The 25,437-nt window shown below is 38.0% G+C and overlaps 1 protein-coding gene across 2 annotated transcripts in view; it reads left to right on the top strand.

Annotated features, from left to right (window-relative positions):
- The window catches only part of rab6ba (RAB6B, member RAS oncogene family a), a 123,663-nt gene extending 101,831 nt beyond the window's left edge, over positions 1-21,832 (top strand). For both annotated transcript variants that reach the window (XM_048199693.1, XM_048199694.1), the window contains exons 6-8: positions 4,450-4,543; positions 15,375-15,441; positions 19,704-21,832. In XM_048199693.1, coding sequence (XP_048055650.1) covers positions 4,450-4,543; positions 15,375-15,441; positions 19,704-19,768 — 226 coding nt within the window. In that variant the 3' untranslated portion in view covers positions 19,769-21,832. The remainder of the gene's footprint in view (positions 1-4,449; positions 4,544-15,374; positions 15,442-19,703) is intronic.
- The last annotated feature ends 3,605 nt before the right edge of the window (positions 21,833-25,437 follow it).

Raw genomic sequence — 25,437 nt, forward strand, 5'->3', positions numbered from 1 at the left:
GCTGAATCGGTGCATAGTTAATGATGCCCCAAAATAGGCAGTTAAAAAAATTAATTAAAAAAAATCTCTGGGGTATTTTGAGCTGAAACTTCACAGACACATTCAGGGGACACCTTAGACTTATATTACCTCTTTTGAAAGACCGTTCTAGGGCACCTTTAAAATAACTTTAAATCATACTAAACAATGTTTTATTAAAAATGTAAAAATGCAGAATGTTTTCTGTGATAGGTAGACTTAGGGGTAGGGGTAGTGCAGGGGGATAGAATGTACAGTTTGTACAGTATAAAAACCATTACGCCTATGGAATGTCCTCAAGATGGCAAAACAAACCTGTGTGTGTGTGTACAGGTTTATATTACATTGTGATAGTAAAACTGAGATCACCTACATTGTGGGGACCAGCCAGCAGTCCCCATGGGGGAAATGGATTAATAAACATACTAAATGATGTTTTTTTTTTTGTTTTTTTGTTTTTTTTTGGAAAATGTAAAAATGCAGAGAGTTTTCTGTGATGGGTATGGTTTAGGAGTAGGGGTAAGGGTAGAGGATAGAATATACAGTTTTGTACAGTATAAAATCTATTACGTGGTTAATACACAGGAAAATCGAGTCCCTACAAGGATAGTGAACCAGACGTGTGTGTGTGTGTGTGTGTACGTGTAACCAATAGAGACTATTTTCGCAACAAATCATCTCATACTGTAATATTATTGGAATATCAGATCTAAAGTCAGTGTGGGTGTATTGCATGAATTTCGGTCCAGAGGATGTTTGTTCTGTCAGAGGAACAGATGGTACTGCACTCTTCCAGACACCCTACATGATGTCAGCTGAGATTACCTACCCTTGAGCCAATACCAAACAAAAAGAGACACATTCAGCCCAACCTAGTAGTATACATCAATATAAAGTGTCAAACACAATCAATTTACTATCCACTTGAAAAAAAGAAAATGTGTTGTTTGGAAAAGCACAGGTAATCAAATATTTCAAGGTCAATATGTACCAGAGAGCAGTGCTGAATGCTGTTAAACAGAAAAGAATGACCAAGATTTAACAAAATATTCACCATTTCATAGAGTATAATGGAATGAATGAGTTAGTAAAGAGATTACTTTAAAACTCAATGTAATCACAACAACTTTATGAATAAAGGCAGAGACACATGCTAAAGCTGTGTGTGCTGTTTCTGTGAGCTTAAGATAGCACCGGATAAAACATTAATGGCCGGAAGATGTACCAGAGAAGGCAGGAGATTTAGAATGACAAGATATTCTGCTCCATCAACATTAATAACTTCTGCTTAATTCCACATTTTGTGACGTGAATATCAAAATATTTAGTTTGCGGCTACTGTGAGGGCACAGTTATCAGCCAGAGATGGATTCAGGTCAGGTTTGGAGTCCTTTTGTTGTTGTTTTTTAATTCATTTATTTTATTTAGATGTAAAGAATTATGATGTCTGTTATGTTTCGTCACTTTATTTATTTATTTATTTTTTAAAATTTAAACTGGGCTGACATCCTTTGCCTTCCCTGAGGGTTTCAGTTGAAAAGTGAAAAACAGTTTAAAGCACACTGGGGCGGGGAACTTCATAGTTATGCCATGGATGAACCTGGATTAGAAATTGAGGACTGCATCTCTGAAGAGACCATGTTATCTCTGACACTCTGAAATGGAAGAAAATCAGAGTGGCATATCCTTACTTATCAAACTAGTGCTATAAATGCTGCTGGTAGTAAATGAAATTACTGAGCAATAGGTGGCATGGCATGCTGACATGTATTTTGTGTGTGTGTGTGTGTGTGTGTGTGTGTGTGTGTGTGTGTGTGTGTGTGTGTGTGTGTGTGTGTGTGTGTGTGTGTGTGCATTTCTGTGATTTATGAGGACACAAATTTGTATAATGACATGGGTATTATACTGGTATTACGACGTAAACATGAAATATGAGGACATTTCATGATTCTTAAAGTATTATACATTAAGTCTGTGTGATATTTTTAATATCACACACACTTAATTCTTAAAATATTATGAAATATTATTACAATTTAAAATAACTATTGTAATATATTTTAAAATGTAATTTATTCCTGTGATAGCAAATCTGAATTTTCAGCAGTCATTAATCCAGTCTTCAGTGTCACATGATCCTTCAGAAATCATTCTAATATGCTGATTTGCTGCTCAAGAAACATTTTTTATTATTATCAATGTTGAAAACGGTTGTGCTGCTTAATATTTGTGTGGAAATTGATAAATTTCTTTTCAGGATTATTTGATGAATAGAAAGTTCAAAAGAACAACATTTATTTGAAATTGATTTTTATTTTTTTTTACAATGTAAATGTAAACTGTAATGTTGATCAGTGGGATTTAGCAAAATGGCTCATATTCAGATGAAAAACAATTACAACATTTTAGTATTATTTTATAATTTACTTTTTGAATGACATACTAAATAGCATTAAATCTAATCAAATAATGTAATTAAGTTTCATTGTAATTATATGTCTTGGGGGCAGAAATGGCACCATTTACAGAGAATGTGCTATGTGCTGTGTGCTTTGAGAAGCAGTGAACCAGGAATGTAATTCACGAGTTAAATAAACTCACTTATGTCTCTGAGCTCCTGTCTGTGGAGAGAACAAAAGAGTTTAGGTGGTTACATCACGGCTGTCCCAGCAGACAGAGCTCAGTGGCTTAAATACAGCATGTCCTATTCACGTCCCACTGCTCTGAGATACAGCTAGTCTCCTCTTCAGCCTACTCATTTCTCTCAACCACCTCACAAACTTTGTCACATACGTACACAAACATGCTTCGGAGTCACAGACATGGATTATTGTCACAAGTGTGTCATACAAATGAGGCTTAATTAATGGGCCTTCCCTCTGTGCAATTAATCAGTTTCAACATCAATTAATTAGAGTTAGTAGATATGAGGGAGGGAGGCAATGACTGATGCTGTTGTCTCAGAGCCTGTGCTGTCTGATAATACTTCACCCATAATCTGTGACCCACTAACCACTTTATCAAATACCACATTTCCATTATTGCTGTTTTCATAAATCTTGTTGGGCTACTATAAAGACTTGACTTTCTCGTGAAATTGGTTGCCATTACTGGCAGAAGGATTATTTGCCGTCATATGCGGCCTCTGTTTCTTTGCTATTATTCTTCATGGTACCCCTCCAGCCAAGACCAGTATAGCTGGTCACCAGCAAGTGTTGTGTTTTCGATTCTGATGTCCCCACCGTGGATGTCTGGAGAAAGTATCTTTTAGCCCATCCCCATTTATCTTAAAGGGTTAGTTCACCCAAAAATGAAAATTATGTCATTAATTACTCACCCTTGTGTCGTTCTACACCCCTAAGACCATTGTTCATCTTCAGAACACAAATTAAGATATTTTTGATGAAATCCTATGGCTCAGTGAGGCCTCTGTTGCCAGCAATGTCACTGAACCTCTCACGATCCAGAAAGGTGCTAAAGACATAATTAAAACAGTTCATGTGACTACAGTGGTTCTACCTTAATATTATAAAGTGACGAGAATACTTTTTTTGCACCAAAAACAAAATAACGTCTTTTCAACAATATCTAGTGATGGACGATTTCAAAACACTGCTTCGAAGCTTTACGAATCTTTTGTTTCGAATCAGTGGTTCGGATCACGTAAACAAAGTCTTGTTTACTTAAATCACATGACTTTGGCACTCCGAACTCTAAGGTTCGGTAACATTGCTGGCAATAGAGGCCTCACTGAGCCATCGGATTTCATCAAAATATCTTAATTTGTGTTCTGAAGATGAACGAAGGTCTTACGGGTGGGTGAACTAACCCTTTAAGATATTTTTGATAAAATCCAGTGGCTCAGTGAGGCCTCGATTGACAGCATTTCCACTTTCAATGCCCAGAAAGGTACTAAAGGTACTATTAAAACAGTTTCATGTGACTACAGTGGTTCAACCTTAATGTTATGAAGTGATGAGAATACTTTTTGTGTGCCAAAAAAACTAAATAATGACTTGGCGATTTCGAAACACTGCTTCATGAAGCTACGAAGCTTTACAAATCTTTTGTTTCAAATCGGTGGTTCAGAGCGTGAAAGTCACTTGATTTCAGTGGTTCACCACTGGTGGGTGAAATTGTTGAATAAAGTCGTTATTTTGTTGGTTTGGTGCACAAAAAGTATTTTTCCTAATTAGCTTAACCAGCAAGATCACCTTTGTCAACCAGCTTTACCAGAAAGACTATGTCGGTTGACCATAATTTTTTGCTGCTGATCAGTATGGCTATGCTGGTCTAGCATCCAGACCAGCAATAAACCGGCATGGAAATTCATGGTTTTTTTTAGAAGTGGTCATCACAGTGCAATAATATTTTATAAATAAACTTATTTAACTTGGATTAAATGGATTAAAATCTTCAACCTTTTCACAGGCAAATCACGATTGAAGAAGGCGAGCAGCGGGCCAAAGAGCTGAGTGTGATGTTTATCGAGACCAGTGCCAAGACGGGCTACAACGTCAAACAGGTATGTTTTACCTCACCACCTTGTTCTGTCAGCGGAATGAGCGGGCACGGTGTGTGGGTGTGAGAAACGCTCTGCATTCTTTCGGATTTCTCTTCTGAGATGCATTTAAAAGCATGATTCAGGATGACTAAGCGCCGAGGTGGGAGAGATCAGATGTGACGCCGAGCTCTGCTGTGTTTTCTCTCTCTCTCTGAGAGCCGGAAGTGCGTACAGCACTCTGTGTGTGTTGTGTGGGCTAAGGTGTGTGTGTTTGTGTATGTTAGCGTCAGCTCTGTCTGACTGGATCACAGACTGTGCTAGTCGTTCAGTCATCATCCTTCCTCTCTTCTGTTAGAATGATCAAGATTTGCATCGTTTTGTCAAGTCTCGTGTAATTAGTCAAGTACAATATTCTTACTTATTGTGTATCTTTAAGTATGATTTTAGCGAAAGAGATGTCATATTACAAAATAGTCATAGTGCTTTCAGATAATTTTTATTTTTTTTTTATGAGGTTTTTTATTTCAACAGTCTTTAAAATAAAGTAGTGAGCCACTCATTACAGTACATTATAGTTCACTGCATTTAAGTTATTTTAGTGCAGGCAAGGGATGTTTGACATAAATAAAAAATACATAAAAATAAAATCAAATAAAACTTATTAAAAATAAAAAAAAGAAATATGTAATTCAGAATATTTTAGTAAATTTGAAAAAATTAAATATTAAAAAATTCCATTAATTGAAAGCAATTTTTATTAATTAATGTATTTTTTCTCAGAATTTACCACACACCCCGTAGCACCCTCTTGTGGCCCCCTGTGGGTCTCTGGACCCCAGTTTGAAAACCCCTGCACTTTGATAATAAGATATCAAAGTTCAATAAAGAGTTAAAATTATTGTTGATAATTATCAAGATGATTTGATACGGAAAGAATTCTTCCACCAAGTAATATAATGCATTGTCCTAAAATTGAACTATATTACTATTGTGCATTAATATTGAATGTGCAGCCACAGGTGTGTTTATTTTACAACTGCCTCGAACATAAGTCATCCATTTAAAATTTAGAGTCTCTCCATTTTACAGATACAGTTTGAAACTTAAACATGAGGCTTATACTGTCATTATTCAAAACTAAGAATGAGCTATATTATTGTGCATTGTTCAATCAGATGTACTGGACACTAAGCCTTCATTCTTCTTAAAGCCATGTATCACTGTTTCACAGGAACTCAGCACTGACAGTACAACACTAGAAGACACTAAATCTCTGACACAACATATTATTGGCACCAGACGTGGAGCTGACTTGTTCCAGTCTCCATTACAAATTGAGATAATTTCCAAGCCTTTACAATGTTACGTGTGTGTGTGTGTGTGTGTGTGTCTCGCTGGAGCACATGTTTGTTTGCACTTTTGATTTTGACTGTCTAGAGCAGGGAGCTGCATTCATCTGAGATAACGATCAATACTGAAATTTTCTTATTTATTTCTCCAATAACAGCAACATTAGTTAAACTGATTACCTTGCAGAGGTAATTGCAAAATAATGTCTCAAATATTGATTGAAGAATTGCAGGGTGTCAAGTTCTTTCCAGGACGAAATTGAACTCTTGTGTAAATAATGCAATATTCAACATGTGTGGATAAAAATAATTATAATAGAGTCAATTGTTGTAACAGTCTTTCATTGCTATAATTTGTAAGAATATGAAGTTTCATTATAGATGTTGTTTTCTACGGGCCGAGGTTTCCTTAGTACAAGTGTCCAGGCAGATGCCTCCACCACCGGCTGGGGTGCCATATGCAACGGGCATGCAGCTTCGGGCTCCTGGACAGGACCCCAACTGTGGTGGCATATCAATTGCCTCGAGTTGCTTGCAGTACTCCTTGCCCTGTGCCGTTTTCAACCGTTGCTGCACGACAAGCATGTACTGGTCCGGTCTACGCTCCTATGTCCCAACTCACCCGCCATCTCCTCCTCTGGAATCAGCGGCAGCTCAGGTCACTACGCGCTATTTACATCCCAGGCGAGCACAATTGTGCAGCCGACGTTATCTCACGACAGCTCACGCTCCTGGGGGAATGAAGATTCCACCCCCAGGTGGTCCAGCTGATTTGGAGCCGACGCGGGGACACACAGAAGTCCGCTCCCAGAAGTCCGCTCGCTGCCAGTTGTTTTACTCCCTGACCGAGGGGACCCTCGGCATGGATGCACTGGCACACAGCTGGCCCTGGGGCCTACGCAAATATGCGTTTCCCCCAGTGAGACTTCTCACAGACTCTGTGCAAGGTCAGGGAGGACGAGGAGCAGGTCTTACTAGTTGCACCTTACTGGCCCAACCAGACCTGGTTCCCAGAGCTGATGCTCCTTGCGGCAGCCCCTCCCTGACGGATTCCCCTGAGGAAGGACCTGCTTTCTCAGGGATAGGTCACCATATGGCACCCACATCCCGACCTCTAGAACCTCCACGTGTGGTCTCTGGACGGGAAGTGGAGGACTTAAGTGGCCTACCGCCAGTGGTAGTTGACACTATCACTTCGGCTAGAGCCCCCTCTATGAGGCGTGCTTATGCCTTGAAGTGGAGTCTGTTCACTGGGTGGTGTTCTTCCCGCCGGGAAGACCCCCATAAATACCCGGTCAGCTCTATGCTCTCCTTCTTTCAAGATGGCTTGGAGCAGAGGCTGTCCCCCTCCACCTTGAAGGTCTATGTGGCCACCATTGCAGCACATCACTTTGTGGTCGGTGGCAGGTCACTAGGAAAGCACAACCTGATCATCAGGTTCCTGAGAGGTGCCAGGAGGATAAATAAAATGACTAATAAAAATAAAAGGACCTCATGCAGTGCTTCAGAGGCTCAGAGCAGCTCATGTCTGATTTTGGAGGTCAGCCGAAGGGAAAGGCTGTCTCCAAACAGAGGTTGGCCCACTGGTTAGTGGAAGCCATTGCCTTGGTGTACCAGTCCCAAGGCGAGCCATGCCCCCTCGGAGTGAGAGCTCACTCCATTTGGGATCTTGTGTCCTCCTGTGCATTGGCTTATGGCGCCTCTCTGGCAGACATTTGCAGAGCTGCTGGCTGGGCGACACCGAACATATTCGCTAGATTTTATAATCTCAGAGTGGACCCGGTGTCCTCCCGTGTGCTGTCTACAAGTAGATAGCCACAGGTTCTCGCTTTCCGCGCCATTTCCCTCCAAGGAGGGGATCTGAACGCTTATTCTGCTCCTCAGTTCAGTTACTCAGATGGCGAACCCTATGGAGTTCCTCCAGCATCTTGCGTCAGTCAGACGCAGCAGAGGCATCCAACGTCAGACCTTTTACTTGGCTAGATGACCATACGATGCAATTCCCTGCGGGTAATCTCATATGTGTATTGTCCACGGTACGGTTTCCATGACGGTAAACCCGTGTCTTTCCCTGGGCTGCTCTGCCCTGTCTCTGTGCTGTAGCGTTTCCTCCCTGGCTAGGTAGGACCTACCTCAGAGATCTTCCATATGTAGTACTGCCACATGGGTCAGTCCATATATGTATTTCCAAACGTTATCTCCCTGTGGTCTCTGTAGCGTTTCCCTCTCTAGGGACTGGGAACACTTCCTTAGTGTTGGTCATGGCTGAAATGTGAGAATTGAGTTCCGAAGCATTCTTTCCTGGGGTAAGGAACAGCAGCTTTGACCATCTCCTGAGTAAGGCCCCTTGGTATAGAGAACTTTTCTCTGCTTACTTCAGACGCTGGGTAGGTTACGGCGTTTGTGAGCAGCACTTGCATCTCCAGCATCTGCATCTCCAACACTCGTAACACAGTTCAGTTGCTATGGCATTTTCCATTGGGACCACATTATGACAGTATCGACGTAACGTTGAACGTGACTGACTGAATGCGAACGTCTAGGTTACTAACCCCTGTTCCTTGAAGGAGGGAGCGGTGACGTTACGTCCCCTTGCCATAGCCCTGATCCATCACTGAAGGACCAGGATCATTGTCTCGGCATATTGCCTCAGCCTCATATTGCTTCAGCAAAATATGAATGAAAATGAGTATGCTGGTCCTAATTATACCCGGATGTGCTGGGTGGGTGGGATCCGGCATGTAAAATCTCACTGGCCAATTCCTATTGGCTCGTTTTGTACCACTTGGAGGTGTTTAGGCTCCTAGACTAGACCCCATTACATGAGTATCAACATAACGTCTCCGTTCCCTCCTTTTTGGCAAATGTTAAGGCCCTTTCACACCAAAAGTGAAATAAATAAGTCTCAGGCAAATGAAATGCATATTTACGCCTGTACAGTAGAGGGCAAAGCTCAAACAAACCTTTCAGCTGTGCTGCCATTCTGGATTAAAGAAGAATAGGATACAGGAGAAGGAAGTTCAACACTCTTCTTTCTAAATGTAATCTAAAGTAATTTTTGCTTATTAGTATGGTTGAATTAGAAGGTCAGCAGCAAAGAAATTGGTTAATAAAGTAAAATTAAATACATAAAGTATATTTGTGTAATTTGATATAGTTAATTGTTACAGGTTTGAGTAAAATTCTAAGATTGCATTTCATTGTTGTTATTCATTTTGAGGAATACTGAATGTTTTCGTGCAAGTGAGATGAGTAAATGCATGTTCACATTTAGTCTCGAACTACAATAATAGTCGTTCACACAGCGCACGCAACACCACTGCACTTTATTTCTCTCAACATGAGAACAGGAGAGCTGTCAGTCAATAAATGTAAAAAAGTAACTTGTGTTAACTTATTTGAAAATGTAGCTTAGATATTTTGTTGTACATTGAAAAAGTAATGCGTTACTTTACTGGTTACTTGAAAAAGTAATCTGATTATGTAACTCAAGATACTTCTAATGCGTTACCCCCAACACTGGCTAAAATGTAGCCTACTTCAGGAAGTAAAGAAAGATCCCCAAGTAAGATTCCCAGGTAAACAAAAACATTGAACACTGAAATTTGAACTGAAAAGAGGCAGAGAGCTGAATGAGAAAGAACTTAAAAGATGTTGTTACTAACAATAGTAGCTAAAAAATATGTTAGCTAACACTTAACACTAGTTGTGTTATGCTAGCAGCTGCAAAGTGCCGATGCTCATGCTCACCCTTCTGAAATGTAAAATGACAAATGTGACACCGTATGATCATGTTCGAGTTCATGGATGCGTGAAGCCTGTAAGTCAACATTAAGTGCTCTATTTGGAACAGGGTCTGTCTGTGTTTTTCTTAATTGGAATGGTTTTGTGTTCCTTTGTTTTTGCCCCAGCTACATTAAAACATTTTCTTATGGCTCTCTCTGTCTTTCCTGTCAAAAACAATGGCCTGAAGGTAGTTAACAAAATGAGTGTTTTTTCTGACCCTCTCTGCTTAATGGTCCAGTGTGCCCCATTTCCCTGTGGCTTGTCCATTGTGATTGATGACATAAAATGAAAGGGGTGGTGTTGGCTACATAAGCTAACTGCCCTGTTTGATATGATTGGGAGTGAGTGGGGCTATATATCATTGCTGTATAGCCTCATATAGCTTCTGGGGACAGCCCTTTATAGATGATGGCTGTAAATGGAGGTGTGTGGTGGGCCATTAATTGCCCTGATAGGAGCGGGATGCTAGGAGTGCATTGCAAGTTTCAAAAGGCATAACCAGACTAAGTGCTTTTTGCTGTTCCTTTATCATCTTCTACACAGAGTCCGCTTTAAAGGTCAGCAGGTGTTTTAATCTGTGACATTTATGATTCTGAAAAGAACTGGTTGCATGGGATCTTCATTTCTATTAATATATACAGTATATTACAGAACAGGTCTGCTTTAATACACCAGAGAAAGTCCACTTTTCTCCGAGCCCCTTTTTTTCTGGTTTAAAAATTGTTCAGCTCGTGCTCTGCCAGAAAGCTGTACAGTATAACAGTGGTGGTCACTAGACTATTTTAAATATTGTTGACTCTAGATAAATTATGCTCTGGTTAAAAAAAATAAATAAATAAATAAAAAATATTAAAATTATCGGGGTTCAAATGCTTAAAGGCCTTTAAGCACATGCTTAAAAAGGTATTGTGTTTTATTTAGCAAGCCTGTAACCATCTCGATCATAGATGAAAAAGACCATTTACAGCCAATACAGGCAATTTACCATAAGAAATACATGGTTTTTAAAGCTTTTTAACAGTTATTAAGGTTGAGCCAAAAACCTAGTACTAGTTTGCCAAAGGTGGATTTTGAAATAATCTCCAATATTTAACAAACAATTCAATGGACGGAGGCAGTCCTAGAGGCAAAGTTGCTCAGAATGAGTGAGCTTGTGTACAAAAAATTGCTCTATACACAATCTTTTACGCACATGTAAAACACAAAGGTCTCTTTCAGGGAAGACCTTGCATTTTCCAACATGACAATGCCAGACCAAATACTGCATCAATTACAACATCATGGCTGCGTAGAAGAAGGATCCGGGTACTGAAATGGCCAGCCTGCAGTCCAGATCTTTCACCCATAGAAAACATTTGGTGCATCATAAAGAGGAAGATGCGACAAAGAAGACCTAAGACAGTTGAGCAACTAGAAGCCTGTATTAGACAAGAATGGGACAACATTCCTATTCCTAAACTTGAGCAACTTGTCTCCTCAGTCCCCAGACATTTGCAGACTGTTATAAAAAGAAGAGGGGATGCCACACAGTGGTAAACATTGCCTTGTCCCAACTTTTTTGAGATGTTGATGCCATGAAATTTAAAATCAACTTATTTTTCCCTTAAAATGATACATTTTCTCAGTTTAAACATTTGATATGTCATCTATGTTGTATTTTGAATAAAATATTGAAATTTGAAACTTCCACATCATTGCATTCTGTTTTTATTCACAATTTGTATATAATTTTCGTTTTGGTTTGGCATTAGTCAACATCCTCATCGGCTCTTAATAAAAGATTATCTTACCTAGATTGGTACACTTTAAAAGCACACATCTAATATGAACTATTATTCACAATTTAGTTTCATGTCTGAAATTAATTTATTCAGATAACGGTGCATTTCTGTCCCTGCAGTAGGCTGAGTGAAAAAGCTAGATCGGAGTGAATCCACAGACTGGAGTGCAGGCTACGCCGCTTCAGTATGTCGGAAGAACGCACTCTTGTCCACAGGCCCGGTTTCAAAATTAAAATACTGAATGGATAGCCTAGAAAGTGCACAAAGAGTGCTCTATAATCACTAAAGGCATCCATCTGATCTCAGGACATCGCAATCTCACAAAGCAATCATACTAAGTAAACATGGTTAATGTAATCATATTATAATCAATGAAGCCATCTACACTGCACAATAAATCTCTTATTTACATTGTGTCTACACGTCATTGGAAGGATTCGCTAACTCAGTACTGAATAAAAACTTTTCAAATTCTGATTAACTTAAATACTTCTGATTGGCCACTGCACTGCATTAAAAAAATCAACAGATATGTCTGTTATTGGCTACATTGCTCAACGCTGCAAAACACAAAGCAAACCTCTCATTCTTATCATATATGCATACACTCACCTAAAAGATTATTAGGAACACCTGTTCAATTTCTCATTAATGCAATTATCTAATCAACCAATCACATGGCAGTTGCTTCAATGCATTTAGGGGTGTGGTCCTGGTCAAGACAATCTCCTGAACTCCAAACTGAATGTCAGAATGGGAAAGAAAGGTGATTTAAGCAATTTTGAGCGTGGCATGGTTGTTGGTGCCAGACAGGCCGGTCTGAGTATTTCACAATCTGCTCAGTTACTGGGATTTTCACGCACAACCATTTCTAGGGTTTACAAAGAATGGTGTGAAAAATGGAAAAACATCCAGTATGCGGCAGTCCTGTGGGTGAAAATGCCTTGTTGATTTTAGAGGTCAGAGGAGAATGGGCCGACTGATTCAAGCTGATAGAAGAGCAACTTTGACTGAAATAACCACTCGTTATAACCGAGGTATGCAGCAAAGCATTTGTGAAGCCACAACACGCACAACCTTGAGGCGGATGGGCTACAACAGCAGAAGACCCCACCGGGTACCACTCATCTCCACTACAAATAGGAAAAAGAGGCTACAATTAGCACAAGCTCACCAAAATTGGACAGTTGAAGACTGGAAAAATGTTGCCTGGTCTGATGAGTCTCGATTTCTGTTGAGACATTCAGATGGTAGAGTCAGAATTTGGCGTAAACAGAATGAGAACATGGATCCATCATGCCTTGTTACCACTGTGCAGGCTGGTGGTGGTGGTGTAATGGTGTGGGGGATGTTTTCTTGGCACACTTTAGGCCCCTTAGTGCCAATTGGGCATCGTTTAAATGCCACAGCCTACCTGAGCATTGTTTCTGACCATGTCCATCCCTTTATGACCACCATGTACCCATCCTCTGATGGCTACTTCCAGCAGGATAATGCACCATGTCACAAAGCTCGAATAATTTCAAATTGGATTCTTGAACATGACAATGAGTTCACTGTACTAAAATGGCCCCCACAGTCACCAGATCTCAACCCAATAGAGCATCTTTGGGATGTGGTGGAACGGGAGCTTTGTGCCCTGGATGTGCATCCCACAAATCTCCATCAACTGCAAGATGCTATCCTATCAATATGGGCCAACATTTCTAAAGAATGCTTTCAGCACCTTGTTGAATCAATGCCATGTAGAATTAAGGCAGTTCTGAAGGTGAAAGAGGGTCAAACACAGTTTTAGTATGGTGTTCCTAATAATCCTTTAGGTGAGTGTATATGCAATAGTCTCCATTAATGTGTGTGTGTGTGTGTGTGTGTGTGTGTGTGTGTGTGTGTGTGTGTGTGTGTGTGTGTGTGTGTGTGTCTTTTCTATGAGAGAAGGCCCAAATAAAGAGGACGGGAGACATAGACAGTTTTTAAAAAAAACAAAAAACAATCAAAGCAAGGAGATGAGGCAGAAAAACAGGAGCAAAAAGCAGAGGCAGGACATAATTATGCAATGGAGGTGCAGAACTGCACAGTGGTGAAGGGAGAGAACAAAGAAGGATACACTGAAAGACAAAAGTGATGCAGAAGAAGAGCAAAACAGAGAGGCAGAAGGCAGCATTAGGAAGACTGTAACACCAAGTGCATGTCCAGTAGGACCTCATGGTGCATTCATAGCAACAGTATTGTCATAATTCTTCATTTAGGTTTAATCATATTTAAAAGGAATAGTTAACCTAAACATGAAAAGGCTGTCATCATTTACTCACGTTTTAATGTTTTATGTACTAGAGCAGGAGTTCCCAACCACATTCCTGTAGTGCACAGTAATTTTTAGTTAGGAAATGTTGTTGTCAAGTATATTATATTGTTTCCCCTTTTAAATTGGTATAAAATACTGATATTGTTCCTCATAGGCTATAATAACTAGTTTTACATACACCATGGCAAGCCTAGCTGCCACCTCTCAATCTACTCTTGCCCCCCCTTTGCCACCCCATATATAAAATCCTGGACATGCCACTGCTGTGAGGTGAAGACGAAAAATGAGGTGAAGTGGCGAAAAATTTACATATTGTAGCTTTAAGTAAATATGAATAGTTAAAGCAGAACTAAGTAACTTTTTTTACCTTCATAAATAGTTTTCTAAGTCCTTACGATGGTTAATTGACTTGTAGTGGTGTGTTTGAGGCGAGCACTAACCCCCTCTGGCACGTCTACGCCAGAAAACAGCACTTGCAAGTTGAGCTGCGCCGACCCAACACAATTTCGTGATAAAATGCTTTACGGTAATTCAAAAACAATGTATATATTATGACTTTAAAAGACAATTTCGAAAATTACCCACCTCCATCGAGATTTCTTGTACTGTATTTGCAAAACTATTGTGCTGGTGAGCGTTGTAGTCGTTGTAGTCCAGAGCTGCTCTTGGAGTATTTACGACAGTGTGATTCACTGAAGAAACCTGTAGGGGGAGCTTCGCAAATCTTACTGAGTTCCGCTTTAACCCAAAACTATCCTGATTATTTACTCATGCACCCCAAGGCCATCCAAGATGTATATGACTATCTTTTCTCAAGAGGAAATTTCCAAAGAGAAATTAAGATTTTGAAGGAAAACATTCCAGGATTTGTATACATCTAATGCAAGTGAATAGTGCCAAAAGTAGACAATTTTTGATGGTCCAAAATCCATTTTTAGGCAGCTTCAAACAGCTCCATGCAACACCAGCCAATAAATAAGGGTGTTCTCTAGCAAAATGGTATTTAAAAAAAAAAAAAGAAAAGAAAAAAGTATATACATAACTGTGTTTACATAAATTTTGTATTATAAAAGCATTTGGGGATGTTAGTGCATTGAACAACTTACACTGAGTCATTCACAGGCGTATGCTGAAAACGGCCATGAGAATCCTGTGCAATGAAGCCTGCGATTGCCCTTGAGTTTTGCTTCAACCATGAAACCTTCGGCATGTTTATATAGTTGTTCAATGGTTTTGTGTGTGTTTGTGTGTAATTGGCAGCTGGCAGAATACGGTTGTCTCTAGGCTAGAGCACACAAGAGCCATCGCACATATGCTAGAAAAAAACGAAGCTTACATTTTCAGAATCATTGAAGAGAGAATTGTGATACTTCAGAGAATACATTTTCCCCCCACCCCTATCAAACCAAGCAGCTTTCTGTTGATCAACGCGGAGAATTCACATGAACCAACTGAACCCCTTTGCCAAATTTGCATGGGAAGATAAACCTTAGATCACATAGATTTCTATTAAAATGACTGGATTTTGCCAGCGAAGCATACCATAAAATGACTTAACAGTGAGCATTTTTGGATGAAGTTTTCAAATTACCAAGACAAAATCTCTAACCATGTCATCTCTTCTTTCCCCACAGCTGTTTCGACGTGTGGCAGCTGCCCTTCCAGGAATGGAGAGCATGCAGGAGACAAGCAAAGAGGGCAGTATCCTTTCTATGTGCTCAAAACGAAAACAATTCAACAATTCAGAACGAATTTCCAAATGTAATTTGCTCTGTAATCAGTTTACTCTGCTGCATTCTACTTTACATTTAAACAAGCAAAAACTGATTGGCTTTCAGTACTTTAACATATGACCTCTAGTGCAATGTTTCCCTACTCTTTCTGTTTTATGTACTCTGACAACCCCAAACCAGAAACATATTTTTTTTATCTCATATCAATAATGTTATTAAAGTCAGTTAAAAAAAACATACAATCAACACGGTGGGAGAAAAAAACATACCAAAATAGCACATATATAAACACAAATGGATTAAACTTGCCACATTTCATTGTTTTTCTTTACTTAAAAAGGAACTGGAAATCATTATTCTATTAAACAAAGCAAAATCAAAATCTTTCCAAATTAGTTTTAGGTTGCAAAGATTTGTTGATGATTTTTAATGATTTTGTCTGCTTCTACTGTGTGACAGATAAATTTGCACCAAAATACCATAGCATTTGATTAGACGCACAGTCTCTGACATCAAAACCAAAAGATATGTCTTACCCTTATACTATTAAAAGTTAGCCTACCCATTTTTTATTGTCTAAATATGCATAACGGTATAGTTATTCGCATTTTATTATTTGTATTAAACATTTTTCCCTGCTGTCTGTGACCCAAACAAATCAAACAATTTTTTGATCACAACCCATTAGTTGAGAATCACTGATATAGACAATGCAGTGTGCAAGCAGTTGACAGACAGCATTAGGTGACAGCTCTGTGCTGTTTTGCAGGAGTTTCCCATCATCCCTCAGGCTGTAGAGCTGTGGCTCATATTAGTCGAGTCAGACCATGTCAGTTCAACAGTCATGAACTGCATTTTTTTTATTATTGTTTATAATGTTTCCTGAGGTGCACTTATAATGTCAGTATCATTTTTACATCAAAGATTGTCACAATTTAGAAATAAACGGCCATTTTCTATTCTGTTTTTAGCCCTCTGATTTGAACGGTCTGTTGGAAGGGGCGTGTCTGCTGTGAGACTTCATTGTAAACGCCCACTGCTATGATTGGATAACTTCTTTGCATATGAAATTAGTATTACACATGGAACTCTCTTGAAAACTTTTTCTACATTTTTACTATTACAGCTATCGAGATTACCTAATCGTGAAAAGACTTATAAGCATTATATTTAGATCTACTAGTTACCCGTTGTCGCATAAAAGGTTGCAGTGATGAGCATTGTAGCCGATGACAGACATGTCATGATCTTCTCATTTCAACTTTCTGCACTCTCACAAATGCTTTCATCAAAACTAATAGTGCAAACATGATGTAAATAAGAGATTCATTGAGCAGCGTAGACAGCATCATAACAGGAGTTATGACGTGAGTCCAGAACTCGTCACTAATAAACTCTCTCTGTGTGATTGACAGCTCCAGCGATTATAAAGGGAGAAACCATGAGAAGTTTAGTCATTTAGTCACTGGCTTGATTTACTGATAAACAGCAATAAATGGGTAGTGGGCAGCCATTTGCTGCAGCGCCCTGGGAACGATTAGGCCGTGTGTCCACCAAAGCGTTTTTTCCAGCGACTAGCGTACTTTTTCAATTGTTTTCAATGGGACCGCCGTGTTTTTTAAACGCCAGGAGCGTAACGAGGCGCTGAGCGTATTTTTCACACTCAAGCGATGAGAGCTCTGCGTTTTTTACCGGTCGCCTCGAGTTGAAAAATGTTCAACTTTGAGTTAAACGCTGCGCTCATCACTGTCACTTCTTAGCCAGCCATCCAATCAGAGTGAAGGAGGGGCGGGACAAATACAACACCGACCAACTGTCACAACATTCTTGCTGTACAACGACATTAACAAGCAGAGTACGGAACAAAATGAATGAGAAATTAATATTGCTGGTCTCCAAAAATACATAGCAAGTAATTTCACATTGTGTCAACATTTTTATTCTGAAACAAATTACCTGCAAAATCAGTTATAGGTAACAGTGCCGCGGATATTCCGTATCATAGCAACAAAGCGTCCCAACTGAAAAAAACGCTGCGCAGCAGAAGCGCTCTCAAGCGCGCACAGATAGGCGTTTTAAACAGAGCGCCTAGCGTTTTCAGCTGGCTAAAAACGCTTTGGTGGACACACGGCCTTAGGGTTAGGTGCCTTGCTCAAGGGCACCTCAGTAATTTCCAGCCGCTATTGAGAATCAAACCCACAACCTTGGGTTACCAGTCTGACTCTCTAAGCATTAGGCCATGACTCCCTCAAAAGGCTAACGTTGCTTGGAGATGCAACCCAGGACCTCATACATGCAAAGCATGCGCTCTACCACTGAGCTACATCCCCTGATAGGCATTAGACATTAGCAATTACAAGGTTACTTCTTATGGCATTACTGTCTGGTCCATATCTTACAGTAAAAGTCTGCAAAACCTGCACCAAAATTGTGACTGATTTACCAAAGAATACACAATGAAATTTACCGAACAATAATGCTCTACTGAGACATTAACATATTTAAATAACCACTTTCCTACTATTAGGATCCTTTGGAAGGTAATGTTATTTTTAGTACTCCAGTGATCCTGTATCTCACTAATGTGCCTGTGGGCGGGGCCAAAGATGCAAAGATGTAGAAGTTTTGCAAAGATGTAGAAGTTCTGATTCTGCAGAGATGGTCTTTTGTCACACCATTATGTCATAAAGTGACAAAATTGCATGAAAATAGTGTAGTTTGACATCAACAGCAAAATATTTTGTTGTGTTGTCACCTTCCTTTTAAAAGTTGACATTAGAAAGCTCCAGGGTAATAAAACAGCTGTTCATCAGCATAGAGCTGTAGCATTCTGAGTGATCCTGTACAACTGTATTGCAACTGTTAATTGATAGTAGGCTAATAGTAATTTATTTTGTCTTTTTTTGACAGTGTAAAGTCTCATTTACCAAAGTGAGGTTTTGGTGGGTAATATACTTTTGATTTTCATCATTCATGTCATTTCCACCATGAAATTTAAATATTGGCCTTGTTTCACACTGAGACTAATTTATTTTCCTCTCATTACGTTTTCTCCCACATTCAGTCACTTGTTATTAGTGGCAGTGGAAAGTCTATTGCTATGGTAACATTTTTCTCTTCTTTGTGAACATGTTGGCAGCAGAATATGATAGATTTTCTATCCAGTAAGTTTGAATAATACAAAGTATCCTCTTTCTGTTTGTTTTGTGTGACTGATAGAGGTGCAGGGTATGTTTATTATGTGTTCATTGGATGTATACTTGCATGTGTACACATGTTAAAATGAAGTTCAAATTAAATGTTAAAATGAAGTTCAAATTAATCTGATGTAATATGATGCATCCCCACGGCAAATAAAAAAGTCGTGTTTTAAACATTTATAAATAATAAAATATAATAATTTATATATATATAAAAAATACTGCAATATTCAACAAAAAATAAGAATTGTCCATTTTGATTTCATAGTGGCATTAAAGGTTATGATAGGCTGTGCCTTTACAAATCCCTAAATATGTATATGAATGAAACCTAATGTGACAGATTTAGTGAAATTAAACAAATCATTTTACGCAGTCGCTATTAACCAAACTACACACACACACACACACATCACACCACTCACCACTTCGACATTTGTTCATGAATGCAAACATGAGCCCATTACATTTCAGAGAGTGGGCTGCAGCCAGGAGCAGCTGGTGTGACTGAACAAGCATAAACGCCCCACTAAACCCACACATCTCTCAGGGACACCAGTTAACATTTACTTGAATGAGATTCTTTTTATGTTTTCAAGGAAAGAGATTTCGCAAAACAAAAAAAAACAAAAAAAGCTATTAGCGTTGTTTTGCATTTCCGATAAGGACCACTAGATGGCACCCGTTCTCTTTTTCCTGCCGGACGTCAGCTCACAATAAATAAAAGGGGAAAATACAAGTGCTGTCAAAATATGTAGCTCTTATCTGCTAAGATAGCATTTCATTACAAAGAAAACATCGTTTTGCCTATGTATAAAGCCTTTTTGTAGAAGATACCATTCGTCAGACATATGCTATACTGGTAATGTCTGGAGGGGTCAGTATTGAGGCATATTTTTAAGTTATACAAAGAAAGTTGCATTAAAAAGGAATATCATTCCCTGTTTGCTCATAGTTTGATTCTTTTCAGTTTTGTTTGATGTCAGTTCTTGAAATTCTAAAGTTTTTGCTCCTTAACAGCATTCTCCAGTGATTGACATTAAACTGGACAAACCACAGGAACCTCCAACTACCGAGGGCGGATGTTCCTGTTAATAGCTCACATCTGATTTTCAGCATCATCTACACACCACATGCTTCTTGTGTTGCTTCCTCTAGGTTGGCTTCCAGTTGTGTTTTCAGATTGGATATTTGGCCTTCCCATCTGACTTTTAGTAACTGGTTGGATTCAGTGTTACATCAGTTTCAATTGTAAAATAGTACCTATACTTTAGTAACAAAATTGCCAAAAATCCTAAAAATTCGAAAAGTGAAGGGCAAAAATCAATAAAAATGTCAACTATGTCCAACATGTATACTTTTTGAAAATGTAGAGATGTAGATTTTTTTTTTTTCTTTGTTTTGTATTTTTGTATACAAGGATGAGCACTAAAACAGATACAGACAAGAAATTATAATTTTGCCATAAAAAGCAGGATTAGAGCAAAGAATTCATAAGCAAGAAGGAAATTCAAACAACAGATAACCCAGAAAATACAGCAAACATGCATGTTAGCCATTTTTTAAAGTATCTTCTCAATCCTGCTGGCTACTGTGCACAAGATTACGTGACTTTTTTGTGACTCAACGCACTTCATTAAATCAACTTATTTTGCCTTCTTTTTTTGCTGTTACACAGAACTTGACATTTTAAGTTTCAGGACATGTTTTTGTTTATGTGTGTTTGTGAACGTGTCATTGCAGATCCCCTGAAACCTTGTCACATTCTGTGTAAGTTTTTTCATTTCTATGTACAGTTCATGTTTTAATTACAGTTTATTGAATGTTTACAGCAATTGTTTTTCTCTATCATTTCCTGTTCGCACTGAAAGCAAACGGCTTGTGCAAACATCCTGATTACAAGGAAGGATCCACTTTCTTCTGTAGAATGTTTGTCAGTCATTTATAGCGTACTGCAGATAGTCGAAAGACTATGAATGTGACAGAGGAGCAAATCATGCACAACTAAACTTGGTCATTCATATTTAATTGATTGGAATAATTTGTTTGCAATTTCCACGCTGATTGATCAAACTGTCCAATTCTATTGTAAATATATCAGCTGTCATTTTCAAACAGGCTTTAATATCAGAAATGCAAAGGTGGGACGTTCCTCCGAAAATAGTCCTATAGTTCACTTTAAAGAATTAGCATTATGCAGCATTATAGTGTTTGCCTTGTGTAGGAACCCACTCATGTCTACAGCTGCTCTTTGGGCCAGTAAATTGTAGTGCACTGACCAGGGGGGAGACACATTGTGTAGTATATCAGTTTATTTGAATTGTATTTCATGTGAATCCTTAATGCACTTTTTCAAGAAAGAAAGTTGTAAATGTTTCAAAATTGCTGTCAAATGTCTGTCCTTGAAACCACTTTAGAGTTCAAACTGTAGCGTAAATCTCTCGAGGGTCACTGTACAGATAAACTATTTGTAAAGTTGATTCACATACCGCCAGATACAAGTCATGTCTAGCTATTTGTGGTGAATAGGAAATGAGTACGAGCACATAACATAAGCATCAGAAAGCAAGTGAAATTGTTAACATGCCAGTTTATTCTTATTAAACCCAGCAGCTTTTAGTTGGAATATGGTAACCTACACTGTAACTGACTGAATCATTCAGCACTGACTCATAAAACCCTTCACTTCCTGCTTATGGATAGTTTGGAGATTTAAAGGGAAAATCAGATTTGTCTGTGCCAATGCCTTCTCCGATAACAGAGAGGTGCAGAAGAGCGTCACTTAGCATAAGCTGGATGGGGGTCGATTAATGATTTATGAAGATTTGTTTACATTTTGTTTTCTTCACTTCTGAAAAGAAGTTCTCATTTGAATTGAATAGGGTGCAGACATGTTCCCTGTATGGAATCATATCATCAGTGTACCTGTAATTCCAGTAGTCATTGTGATTGACACAACGCTACATCAGCCTTGGGTGAATGTCTGTGCGTGAGTTGAGTTAATGCTTTTAAGGGTGCAACCATTCCCTGTGTATATGTTTTAGCTCAATGGAGCCAGCCTGATTGATTCAGAGCTAGCTTTACCATTCACACTGTATAGAAATCTAGCATGTCGGTCCAAATCAGTAAAATCAATAAAAGTGTCTTATTACCAAAAAAGTGAATATTGACCATTTCTTTCTCTTTTTTTTTTTTTTTTTTTGCTTATACTACTCTCAATTAAAAAAAAAAAAAACATATATATATATATATATATATATATATATATATATATATATATATATATATATATACAGTTTTAAGTAAAAACAGACATGTTGTGAAATGTTATTACCATTTAAAATAACAACTATTTTAAATACAGTTATGAATTATTCCATATTAGTCTGATAAAACAGCATTATGAATTATTCACTGATGGAATGATTTCTGCAGAAATTCCTTCATGAAGGATCATACGACACTGAAGACTGGAGTAATAGCTGCTGAAAACTCAGCTTTGCCATCACAGAGATAAATTAAAATAGAAAACAGTTATTTTAAATTGTAATAATATTTTGCAATATTACAGTATTTTATATTAATTATATTTATTACAAAAATATTTATTCTGTTTTTATACATTATAGCTCTATTGACTGTCTCTTGACAATGTATTCATTGGCTAGCATTTATACAGGAAGCTGTTTAGGAAGGAAAGTGTCTTCTTAAGAGATCGTAAATGTGGAAAGTAGCCTTAAGTTATAACTGGCAAATTAAGTGATGCAATTTTACACGTGAAAGCTTTGCAAGGCTTGTCAAAACAGGTCAAAGCTCAATCCACTGTTTCTGTGCAAACAGGTTTGCATTCAGGTAGGTGTAGGTGAAACTAGTTTACACTCTTTATTCAACAGTGAGTAAACTTTGTTTCACTTTTGATCATGCATCACAGATTCATAAATCAGCAGTTATCTCTATGACTTACATTATAGGCCTATGAGGCCTGCAAAGCAGCAGCAGACACTGTGAGTTGACTCATCGGCTGTGTTTACACTTCAAGTCTTAGGCCGCATTTACACTGCAAGTCTTAATGCACAGATCCGATCTTTTGACCATATCCGATTTTTTTGGACGACGTGCTTACATTTCTTTTAAAAGCGACCTGTATCGGATGTCTCCTTTTTACACTGCACTTGGTGAAACGTACCAAAAATAGCCTATATGACATTACAAATCAATTTCAATGGTACATTGAGCTTAATTTATTGACATGAATTCATACAGAAACCCTTTTAATGCAATAGTTACTTCCATATATAAAAATAATACAAATTATTCACGACATTTGCAGCTCCGCTGGAAGCGTGCGAGTTGAATAATACTCGGGTAACTTTACGGGTAGATATTCACAGCTTCATGGGCTCGAATCCGCCATCCTTTACTAGTTGTTGTTTTTTTTTTTTTTTTTGTCATTAAAACCAACGCGTTCATCAGTGATTGTATATCAAGGGCAGCTGCAAGTTTGTGTGCTTTTTATTTTGTGGTTTTAATGGAACGAATAGTTAGAGTCTCCACAACGGGACTGAAGCGCGCGTCTGTGCACGAGCCGTCGTCACTGACAACAGCGGCAACCAGGCCCGGTTCTAGGATTGTGTGACTGGGGGGGCATTTTGAAAACTTGGTGGGGCAGCATAATATGCTCCCCCCTTTTAACTACTAAACAGTTTCCTCCATTTTTCAGATTCATTTTTAATGATTTTTTCAGATTAATAACAGCTTCAGATTTAATATTAATCACAAAAGTACTTTCTGTGATTCTGAAATTGAAACAACAGTACATTTGTTTTTTGAATGTTTAGTTAGTACAACTGTTTAATTAGACTGTTTAGAGACTTTTGGTCTAACATAGCCTATACGAATAGCTTAAAATTACAATTAATACAAAAATGTTCTAAAAATGACATAACTTTTGGTATAATAATGGAAGATGTACACATTCAATTTCTACTGAACAATATTTTCATTTTGGGAAAATGTTATATTCATGTTATATTAATTTACTGTAAGTTCCTTAAAACAAAGCCATTGTTTTCTGTTTTTTCAGAAAGAATTTTGGATTTACTCTAAATCTTTAAGAATGGTAAAATTTAAAAATGGAAGAAGAACTTGTTTCATTGAAGAAATTTAAACCATTAGAAGACCTGGTTGCATGATTCTTTCCTTTTTTCCCCCCCTATATTTTTGGTTCATTTCTATATTGTGCTCAGTTATTTTGGCTATATAAAAATAAAAACCACAAGACATAATAATAACTGAATTTACACAAAAGATCCAGTTCAAAAGTTTATATGCTTGATTCTTAATAGTGTGTGTTGTTACCTGGATGATCAAAAGCTGCAAACATTCACTGATGCCCAAGACAACACAACACAACAAAATAAGAGAGCCAGTGGGTTGTAAACCTATTAACAGGATGACTGGAAATTCTGACTGGAATAAGACTGGAAGTTCTTATTTTATTTAAAGATCTACTTTTTTTTTAGTTCTATCCAAAGCTTCGTAAAACATTTTCCAGAAGACAAAATAAAAACAATTTACCCCCCCCACCCGGGACAACGGATGGAAATTAGCCTTCGGCTACAATCCGGTGTGTTTACATTCATGTACTATCATGTCTGTCCATTAACACACACTGTCCCTATCAAATAAATAAATAAATAAATAAATAAATAAATAAACCATCCTGTGCAAATGTTTATACCCCCTGAATTTTAATGCATTGTTTCCTTCTGGAGTATCAGTAAATGTTTTCACCATTTGTAACAGTTGGGTATGAGGAGAGTCCCAAACATGGATCTTATCATAAAGAAAATTATAAAAACAGTTGTAAATTAATGACACACAGTACTGAGAATAAGTTAAGTATATATAAACTGCTTAATTTGTGTAAAGGCAGATATTATATATTGTGGACTATATGTAAACATCTCATAATAATACATTTTTGTTGCAGTGCTAAATAAAAAAAACTATTTTTGATCTCACTTATTTATTTTTTAAATTATTGATATTTTGCAGATTCTGAAAGGTGTTATCACATCAAATAATAGGCTACTATTCAACAAATAGCGCAATATGCTGATAGAATATCTAGAGCTGAACATAACTGAGCAAAACTATTTTATATTTTCCTAGAATAGTTACATCTATATATTTTTTTTAGTTTTTAATTTATTCATTTTCGAGATTTTTCTTGACTTGGAAATCACAATTTTAAAATTTCAAGCTAAATTCTCAAGTGTTCCATGATCGTGTAGCAATATATTAACGGTGTGTGCACGTTTAAATAGAGACTAGAGCGCATTTATGAAGGAGCTGCATGTCATCTGCTCAAGTGATTGTCAATGGCCGTCTTGAGAAGTGATCAGATAAGGTGTGCAAAAGTCTTGGAAAACTTCTTAGAAAAAGGATGTGGATGAGGACATGAATGCTTTTTACAAGTTGAAATCTTGTAATTATGGCAAGAGCTGAGCACGTCTGTGAGGGAGAACTGTAAAAGGATGCGCGCCGTGAGGCGCGCCCGAAAAATACAACCGCACAATGTTTCTAGTAATTCGCGTATGTAACTAATTTAGTGTTGATATATTTTTTACATTTTGTGCGCTATCACAAAAAAAAAAAAAAACGAGTATCCTGGGGATGTTGGAGGGGCACAAGAGAAATCTGGAGGGGCACAAGAAAAATCTGGGGGGGGCATTGCCCCTCCTAGCCCCCCCCCTAGACCC

This window comes from Megalobrama amblycephala, linkage group LG8 (genome assembly GCF_018812025.1).
Source record: "Megalobrama amblycephala isolate DHTTF-2021 linkage group LG8, ASM1881202v1, whole genome shotgun sequence".
Lineage (NCBI taxonomy): Eukaryota > Metazoa > Chordata > Actinopteri > Cypriniformes > Xenocyprididae > Megalobrama > Megalobrama amblycephala.